We start from the raw sequence: 10,451 nt of genomic DNA on the forward strand, positions 1-10,451 counted from the left end.
CCTATATTCCTATCACCTTCCTTTAGCCACACTTCTCTAGATTTTTACCTCCAAGAGAACCCATTTCTTATAGTCCTGCCTGGCCTCCTTTCTTGCCTCTCCCTCCTTCCCCGATAAGGCTCTAGACCTCTCCTGAGTGTCCCATAAATTGACCTGTTGCAAAGCCAATCTCTTATTCACCTCCACCTTCCCAAACACTTCCTTGTTCTAGGTTTTCAAGATACCCTTAAGAGCCTTCAACTTTGCTGCCAAAATGAAACTGCTAGAACCCCTGAAAATGAGCCCTTGCCACTAGTCTTTTAAAAGGTCCTTAATCCCCTCCTCCTTCAACCACATATTCTCAAAGCGAAAATACCAATGATATTTATATAATAATACCAATGATTTTATTCTTTTTTTTTTTTTATGAATATTATATAATGATACCAATGATACCAATGAACAATACCAAATAATTATCTATATTCCAATATATATTGTTAGATATTTATATTTTGATTTATAAAGGCCAAATAATACCAATGGTAAAAAAACCAATGTAATTTCCATCATTTGGAGGTTGCTATCTTCATAAATGACCCACTTGCAACAAATGAAGCAAACAACAGCAAGGTATGCGTAATATATATTATGTACTTTATTCTAATACTTTGTATTTTCACAAAACACTTCATTAACATAAGCATTGAAGAGTTTTTCAATTTTACAAGAGAAACATTGTTTGGTTCCATAATTGTTTTGTTCCAAACAATGAACATGACTAGTAAAATCACAAGAGCCATAGGGATAGCATTCTAAGGACAATTATCTAGTTTCTAATTACAAAGTTACGTCACATCAATTAATTTGCAACCAATATCTACTCTTATGAAACTATGCCAACTTGCCTATGAGCTTCATCCCTCCACCCAAGCCTCCCTCAGATTTCAGCCTAGACACTTGATACCTCCCAATCACATGATCTATCTTCTATTTTACTAATTTCTAACCACAGATGGTCTCTCCGGATCATGTCTCTCTGCTATTTCACTAGTTTCTGACCACAAATGATCTCTTTGATCCTTGTGTCTCTCTATTACACTAACTTTTGACCCACAAATTGTCTCTTTAAATTCTTTTTGTTCTAAATGCTAACTGGACAAGCACCTTAAAGGGAGATGATACAAGTGTTTATTGCAATCAAGACTAAATTAGGATTATCCTCCCAAAGGCAAGAAAAGGTCAATTTAGTATTACTGCAACACTTAGGACAATCACTTTTCATTACACTAAAAGAAAATTCAGTTGTAACTTTCAAGAGTAACATTTACATGTGGTAAACTATATCACCAAAATGTGTGAAGGTGTATAATAACCAAAATAGGCATGTCAAAATTTTAATCATTTTTTTATTTTAACCCAAAAATCAACCATTAATTGAATAAATCGATCATTCAAAGATCAATTCTCACTATTTTCATTTTTCTTTTCTTTAAGGAGTATTTTCATGTTTCTATTTTAACTGAATTAAAAAAAAAATATTTATAGTAGCAGGTTTTTTTTCTCTTTTTTTTTTATATTTTAAAATGAATATTATAAAAAAAATATTTGAAGAAGAATGTAAAAAGAAATTAAATCAAAGAATGTGAGAACCAAAGGTAGTATTTGACAAATTATTTGACGGATGCTAGACAATTCAATATGTCATGTAAGAAGAGACCATTGATTCTTGAAAATCCATTTTGGGAAAACCACCCCTTACCTATACCTCAAAATGAAGTGGGTTAAATAATTAGGCAATCACTTTCTTTTTTTTTTCATTTACAAAATAGATTATTTATAAAAAGGAAAAAATTATAACAAAAATGATTCTAAGGGGTCAAAAAGAATCATAAACAAGCCCAAAGACTTCTTACACCCATCAAGGCTCCTACATACTTCCTCCATTACTCAGCCTTGAAAAGAGGGTTCTCTAACATTACCACCCATGGGAAGGCCTAAGTAGGTTAGGAGTAAGCAATGGGCTCATATCCTAAAAATCTACAAAAAACGATATAATAGGTTTACATTGAGACTAGCTAACCCAATCTTGTCGGTGTTGATGTTAAAACCTAAAACTAACCCAAGTATTTTGAAGATAAGCTCAAGGTTAGATAAACCCATCAATTCCAAAAGTAGAAAATGGTAATGAACCCACAAAAACTTTCTACCAACCTCAAATCATTCAACAAGATCACATTATGGATAAGAGCAATGAAGAGTTGGGACTCCTATTAACAACCCCACCATGGTAGAATTTGTCAAAAAACTTCCAAGATAACTTCGCCCGAATAACTTTTCAAGGAGCTTTCTTCCTATCAATCTATAAAATGGTCCATCAAATCTTTTCCTCCTAGAAAGTCCACTTCAACACTTGATATGGGCAACAAATCTAACCTTCAATCCTCAACCTCTCAATGTTCCTTCACTCATAAAGGAGATCAAAGAACCTTAAAATTTCCACATAAATTAGATACTAATTCTCTAAAATACAACCATACTCCACATAAATAGATGCGGTCAGCTTTTTTTTCCTCCTTCTATTAGCCACCATATGATTTTTTTTTCTCCAACTTTACCAAAGAAGCCTTCAATCCACACTTTAAGATAAGCTTTCAATAAACCAAGCTTTTGAATAACCTTCCAACCAATGACTTGGGCCACACTCCACCACTTCCTTATAGTCCCAAAATCAGGTGCTGAAAGCCACAATTTCCTAAAGCTAGAAAGGTTAAGGTTCCCCTTATACTTTTGCTTTAGAAGTTTTCAAAGCTTTTGTTGAGAGAGAGAAAGAAGAAAGACCTTAATTCTCATTAATGTAATTAATCTACTTACAATTGAGAAATATATATATATATACAAGGCTAGGAGTCCTAACTACCATACATGTATCCTATATTAACAAGGAAAGGTTATATACTATAAATACATTATATTCAACACTCCCCCTCAAGCTGGAGCATATACGTCATATGCACCAAGCTTGTTACAAATATATTTAATCCTAGGACCTCTGAGAGATTTAGTGAAGATGTCAGCTAGTTGATCATTTGAATTAACAAAACTTGTAGCAACACATCCTGATGCGATCTTCTCTCTAATGAAATGACAGTCAACTTCAATATGTTTGGTCCTTTCATGAAAGACTGGATTGGATGCAATATGTAATGCGGCCTGGTTATCACATATGAGTTTCATCTGTTCATCCTTTCCAAATCTCAACTCTAGAAGAAGATGTCTCAACCATATGAGTTCACATGTTGCCAAAGCCATAGCTCGATACTCGGCTTCAGCGCTAGATCTGGCCACTACATCTTGTTTCTTACTCTTCCAAGATATTAGATTACCTCCAATAAAAACACAGTACCCTGAAGTGGAACGTCTATCTGTGGGTGAGCCAGCCCAATCTGCATCTGTGTAACCAACAACCTGAGTATGACCTCTGTTCTCGTACAACACACCTTGGCCTGGTGTACTTTTGATATATCGAAGAATGCGGATTACAGCATCCCAATGGCTATCACATGGTGACTGTAGGAATTGACTAACAACACTCACAGGAAAAGAAATGTCTGGACGAGTAATGGTGAGATAGTTCAATTTACCTACGAGCCGTCGATATCTCCCGGGGTCTCCTAAAGGCTCCCCCTGTCCTAGTACAAGTTTGACATTCGGATCCATAGGTGTGTCTACCGGTTTACAGTCTAACATACCAGTTTCTTCTAGGATGTCTAAAGCATACTTCCTTTGGGAAAGGACCACAGCAGAACTGGATTGAGCTATCTCAATTCCCAAGAAATACTTGAGTTTCCCCAAGTCTTTGGTCTGAAAGTGGGTAAAAAGGTGTTGCTTTAGTTTCTGAATACCATCCTGATCACTGCCTGTAATGACGATGTCGTCCACATAAACAACCAGATAAATACACTGCCCCAAAGAGTTATGATGATAGAAAACTGAATGGTCTGCTGTACTGCGAAGCATGCCAAACTCTTGAACAACAGAACTAAAACGGCTAAACCATGCTCGAGGAGATTGTTTCAAACCATATAGAGAACGACGTAACCTGCATACTAAACCAGACTCCCCCTGAGCAACAAAACCAGGAGGTTGCTCCATATAAACTTCCTCGGCAAGATCACCATGAAGGAAGGCATTTTTAATATCCAATTGATAAAGAGGCCAAGAACACATGGCAGCCATGGAGAGAAGCAGACGGACAGAAGCAATCTTGGCAACCGGAGAGAATGTGTCACCATAATCAAAACCATAAACCTGAGTATAGCCTTTAGCAACTAAGCGGGCCTTAAGGCGATCAACCTGACCATCAGGACCAACCTTAACTGCGTAAACCCAACGACAGCCAACGGTAGATTTACCCGAGGGTAAAACAACAAGATCCCAAGTGCCATTAGAGTGCAGAGCAGCCATTTCATCCACCATTGCCTGTCGCCAGCCTGGATGGGAAAGAGCTTCATGGGTGCTCTTTGGAAGAGAAACAGAGGATATAGCAGAAACAAAAGCAGAATAGGGTGAAGATAATCGATGATAACTCAAAAAATTGTAAATAGGATGAGGATTACGAGTAGAGCGAGTACCTTTCCGAACAGCAATGGGTAAGTCATTAGGAGAAGGCAGAGCCGGGGTAGGTGAAGCCGAAGGGATAGGAAGTGAGTCAGCAGGTGCCTCAGCAAAAGGGAGAGGAGCAACGACACGAGGGCGACGATGATAAACCTGAAGTGGTCGAGGAGGCATAGCATCAGGTGGGGAGACAATGGGAATAGGCAAGACTTCAAAAACAGGAAGAGACTCAGAAGTGGTGGAAAAGAATGGTGAGTCCTCAAAGAAGGTGACATCAGCGGAGATAAAGTATCGATGAGTCTCAAGGGAATAACAACGATAACCCTTCTGAAGTCTGGAGTATCCCAAGAAGAGACACTTCATGGCTTTGGCGGAAAGCTTGTCCTGTCCAGGAGTGAGAATATGAACAAAGCAAGTACAACCAAAGACACGAGGAGGAAGGAAATAAAGTGGTTGGTCAGGGAAGAGAAGGGAGTGAGGAATCTGATCATGTAAGACAGAGGAGGGCATACGATTAATCAAATAACAAGCGGTAAGAACAGCGTCCCCCCAAAAACGAAAAGGAACATTGCTATGGAGGAGGAGAGTACGAGCTGTCTCAACAAGATGTCGATTCTTGCGTTCAGCTACCCCATTTTGTTGAGGAGTATGAGCACAAGAAGATTGATGAAGAATCCCATGATGAGACATAAACGAAGTAAATGGGGCTGAAAAATATTCCCTGGCATTGTCACTGCGTAACACACGAATAGAAACATTGAACTGGGTTTGGATTTCAGCATAAAATTTCTGGAAAATAGAGAATAACTCAGCTCGATTTTTCATTAAAAATAACCAAGTACATCGAGAATAATCATCAATGAAAGTGACAAAATACTGAAATCCTAAAGTAGACGCAGTCCGACAAGGACCCCAAACATCAGTGTGGACAAGCTCAAAAGGAGACTTTGCCCGATTATTCAAACGCTTTGGGAACGAGACACGAGTATGTTTCCCAAGCTGACATGACTCACACGGAAGCGACGATAAAGTGGAAAAACGAGGGACCATCTTCTGGAACTTGGAGAGACTAGGGTGGCCCAGACGATTGTGAATGAGGAGAGGAGCATCAGTGGAAATGCAAACTGCAGGAGATGAATCCGAGGTGAGGTGATAGAGGCTTTGAGACTCACGTCCTATGCCAATCGTCTTCCCCGTACTCCGGTCCTGCAAGGTCACAAATTTATCAGAAAAGGTAATAGAGCAATTAAGAGTACGAGTGATTTTGCTGATGGAAATAAGATTAAAAGGACATTCAGGAGTATAAAGGACAGAAGTGAGAGGTAGAGAAGGCAGAGGAAGGGCCAAACCAATACCTTTAGCCACAGTTTGAGAACCATTAGCTAAGGTAACAGTAGGTAAAGCAGAGGTAGTAGTAATAGAGGAGAAAAGATCCTTATTACCAGATAAGTGATCAGAAGCTCCAGAATCTAGAATCCAGGGTCCAAGAGAAGATGTGTGGGTAAGGCAGGCAGAGGCATTACCAGGCTGGGCAACAGAGGCAACAGAAGCCTGAGATGCGGAAGAGCTCGGAGCTTGAGGCAGCGGAGAATCAGAGGACTGGGCCACATGGGCAGTGCGAGGAGGTCGTCCATGTAACTGATAGCAACGATCGCGAGTGTGGCCAAGTTTATTGCAATAGGTGCAATGAGGACGTTGACCTCTACCTCGGGTACCACTACGGCCTCCTCGAGAGTTAGTTTGAGAAACTAACACAGAAGAATCTGAAGTGCTATCAAATGGCAAAGTCTGAGTGGAGGAGATACGGAGGAGGCGAGCAAACACATCATCCAAGGACGGAACTGATGAACTACCAAGAATCTGATCGCGGACAGGCTCAAGATCCGGACGGAGGCCAATAAGAGTAAGAACCATGAAGAACTTGTCAAGCTGTGTTTGTTGAGCCCCAACATCAGGAGTAAGAGGCATCACAGTCAAGAACTCCTCCTTAAGAGAGGCAATCTGGCCAATATAAGTAGATAGATCCAAGTCCTGTTGGCTGAGATGGACAATAGCAGAAGCCACCTTATAAAGACGCTGGATATCATTCGTATATAATCCTTTGGCCTGAGTCCAAAATTTAAAACAAGTTTTGTAGGCCCGAAGATGAAGAAGAATCTTGGGATCAACCGATTGCCATAAGACACTACATAACTGTGCATCTATCTTCCTCCACTGTACGCGGTCAACCTCAGGGATATCTGCCTCCTGTGTAATCAAGTGATCCTCATATCCTTGACCCATAAACCAAAGTTCAACAGAGGCAGACCAGGAAAGATAATTGTCACTGCCAACCAATTTCTCCGAAGTAATCATAGGAGATCCAGATATAACAGCGGAAAAAATGGAATTTTTAGTAGTCATATCTACTTATCTGGAGAATGAAGTATGTTTGGATTGAAGAGAGCCCTAATACGGCTTCAGATTGCGGCGTGGTACCACCAGAAAGGTAGAAGAACACTTCCCAAGGCACGTGCAGGGATTGGAGTAGAGAAAAAGTAGTCGGAGCTTCGCCGGAAAGACTGTTTGGAGGGCCGACGGAGACAAAAATCCCCAAAAGAGGTACGTGCAGGGCTCGAATGGGAGAACCAGGGAGGTAGAGAGGCTGGTCGGCGTCAGGCGAGGCTGCTGGAGGAGGCGCGTCGCCGGAAAATCCCTCACGCGCCCTCACGCGCCGGCGCGTGAGACGCAGCCGCCGGACAGAAATGTGCGCGTGGGCGGCGCGTGGATGCTTTGTTGGTGCCGGTGCCTTCACAAAAGTTGTAGATCTCCTCCAGGCGCTCCTTCTGGTATGGTCGGTGTCGGAAAAATACGTCGCCGGAAAAATTCGCCGGAAAAGTTCGCCGGCGGTGAGTTGTTTCTGTCGACGATCCGAATGACCGGAAAGTATTGGGAGATGGGGAAGGTGACCGGAATGAAACACGGTCACCGGAAGGTTTCCCGGAATTGATGACACGGGAAACAGGAAAGAATTAGGTTTTCTTCCTTGGCTCTGATACCATGTTGAGAGAGAGAAAGAAGAAAGACCTTAATTCTCATTAATGTAATTAATCTACTTACAATTGAGAAATATATATATATATACAAGGCTAGGAGTCCTAACTACCATACATGTATCCTATATTAACAAGGAAAGGTTATATACTATAAATACATTATATTCAACAGCTTTAATTACTTTTAAGTTATCATGACCATCACACTTCATGATTGTCACCAACGAAGGACACTAACAACTTTCATCACAACATGACATATAGTAAGCCTTATCCATTAACATTGAGATTAGCAAATTGTTTGAACTAGGATTCTTAACAGAAAACGAGGTTGACCACTTAGATGCTTAGGTGTCCATGTTGGAGAGGGGAGTACAAAATATTGAAGAGTGATAAGGAAATGGAAAGTATAGTAGTAGTCTCCAGAAAGACTCCTAAAATTTAAAAATCAGAAAAACAAAAAACAAAAAATCTCAAAGACTTGGCTTTTTAAGCTACAGCTTTTCAATCAACCAAATCCCCCTTTTTGCTATGATCCTTTAAGTTTATTCACAGGGATTTTCTAAATGGAAGCCAATTAAGCTAAAACCCATGAGCCAATGAGACAATTCATGTGCCAACCAGCCAGCCATTTCAGTAGGAAAAGCAATAAAAATGGAAAGAGATAGCCCCCTTTCCTTTTCAATCTGGATACAGCAGGGTTACAACAGCACAAACTATTCCACCCTCAACGAGATGGTCACTGCCTTTGTAGCATGTTGAGAGTGGCCTCTCCTTCATTCACCTTATGAGGCGGCTTCCTCCATCTTTAGATAAAGTAGGAGAATTTCCTTCAGCATCCACTTCTTGTGAGAATCCAAGGAACTTGGGCAACCACCCAAGGTTTCCACCATATTCTAGCACAGGAAGGAGATCCATAGCCATTGGTTGTAGTAACTGTGTGGAAATGGAGGGCTACATGGAGTTAGACCACTAATGGTATGATTTTTGGGTAGCCATCCATGTGTCACTAACCATGCATGTCAAAATGGATTCATGAAACACACTTATTATTAGTCAATGTCGCAGCACAAAATTAGATGTCAACACTAATGAACCTTACTGAATCTAATTCCATTTTTATTTAAACAATAGTTTCCACTGGTTTTCCTAACCTCTAGTTACAAGATGATCAGATGCATATTATCAGCATTTGAAAGAAAGGGTTGGAGGAGGTTAACCATTAACTTCAATATTCTAGTTGCATTATCACTCCAGTAATTCAATTACTATTTTTTTTCCAGCAAATTCCCAGCACACCTATAAAAAGTTTACATTAATGTTTTCTCCCTATTTAACCTCAACAGCCATAACTCATGAACTCAAAGTGCATTATCATGCCACAACTAATAAATCAATCAAGAGATAAGTATATATAGTATATATATCTGATAATGCACACAACTAGTAACTCGATCAATAGATGAGTATATATAGTATATCCCAGTTTGAAAGTTATGTTTCATGTTTCAGTAATTCATAACTGAAAATTAAATATTGAATACTAAAATAAGCTTGAACCTTCACTTTTGAGAGCACAAGCATTGCGTGTCGCTCCTGCCATTCAGAAAGATCCTTCCCAATGTTAGTTGAAGTTGCCTGAGAATTATCACCACCATTAATTCCCTGATCATCTGCACAAAAGTCAAGCAAATCCCCCCATTTCCAATTGAATGAGATTATCACTTTACCATTCAAAATCTAACTAAAATTCTTTCTCATCTACATTATATTACACTAATCCTCAATCTGGTTTCCAAGAAAACTCAGCAAAATAAAAGAAATCTAGGTTTAGACAGGATTATTAGTAACTCTTAGCATTAAGCATTTTCTCTGCAAACCAAACAGGCCATGTGAGCAAAAAGACCCCTCTGTTAGGTAACAGAGAATCATTGCCAAAATGTTCCCTGATCACCTACACCAAACCCAATCAAATCCCCATATTTCCGATTAAAACCGATTATGACCTCGCAATTTCAAAACCTAAACTGAAATTATCTGTCAAATACATGAAATCACACAAATCCTCCATTAGATTTCCAAGAAAACACAACACGGCAAAATTTTAAGTAAGAGAAACTCCCTTGGCAAAAAATAAATAAACTTTCTCAGCAACCAAACGGTTGGAAACCCAAAAGGAATTCATCATTCCAAAGCTCCCATTTCCTAGAGATTTCCTGGGAGCCAAACAACGTGAGGAAGAATAAGTAGAAGAAAAAAAGTACCTTGGAGAGGGAAATTCTTGAAGGTATGAAAGGAGAAGGACTTGACAGTATCAATTAATTGGTCTGTCACTCCAAGAACCTCTTCTTGACGTTTCACTGAATCAGACTTCCTTGTTTTTTTTATATTTCCACGAAGCCACGAAGACAAATCCATGGCTTCCTCTGTAATGCGACTGCAGATGATCTCTGTTATGGGTTTCCCATAATTATAAATCCCTTTTTCAAATTTTAAGTAATTTATTATTAAATCTTGCAAATGCCTGTAAATAAATTTTTTTATTTAAAAAAAATTAAAAATTAAAAGAATGAAAAATGAAAAAGGTGGTCCCATACCCCCAAGTCCCAACCCATCCCAAAATTGTGAACAGAATTGGGCCATTTTTTAGGGCCTAATTATTATTATTATTATCATCAATACCCAAATTGTGAGCAGGCTTGGGCCATTTTTTAATAATAATAATAATATTTTTTTAAGCCAAGCAACAAAAGTCTAACATGGAAGTTTTTTTTTTTTTTTTTTTTTTTGCATTATTCATAACTTATATTTTTTAACTTC

General features: G+C 39.2%; 1 protein-coding gene across 2 annotated transcripts in view; it reads right to left on the reverse strand.

The window, feature by feature from the left end:
- Positions 1–10,100, reverse strand: part of LOC117919018 — a 29,738-nt gene extending 19,638 nt beyond the window's left edge. Inside the window, exons 1-2 of one of the 2 annotated variants that reach the window (XM_034836031.1) lie at positions 9,896–10,100; positions 9,192–9,304 (exon numbers count right to left, since the gene is read on the reverse strand). In XM_034836031.1, the coding sequence (XP_034691922.1) occupies positions 9,192–9,304; positions 9,896–10,049 (267 nt within the window). In that variant the 5' untranslated portion in view covers positions 10,050–10,100. The remainder of the gene's footprint in view (positions 1–9,191; positions 9,305–9,895) is intronic. The other variant, XM_034836030.1, reaches the window with a different exon arrangement.
- Between the last annotated feature and the right edge of the window lie 351 nt (positions 10,101–10,451).

The sequence above is a fragment of the Vitis riparia genome, chromosome 7 (assembly GCF_004353265.1).
Source record: "Vitis riparia cultivar Riparia Gloire de Montpellier isolate 1030 chromosome 7, EGFV_Vit.rip_1.0, whole genome shotgun sequence".
In the NCBI taxonomy this organism is placed as follows: Eukaryota; Viridiplantae; Streptophyta; class Magnoliopsida; order Vitales; family Vitaceae; genus Vitis; species Vitis riparia.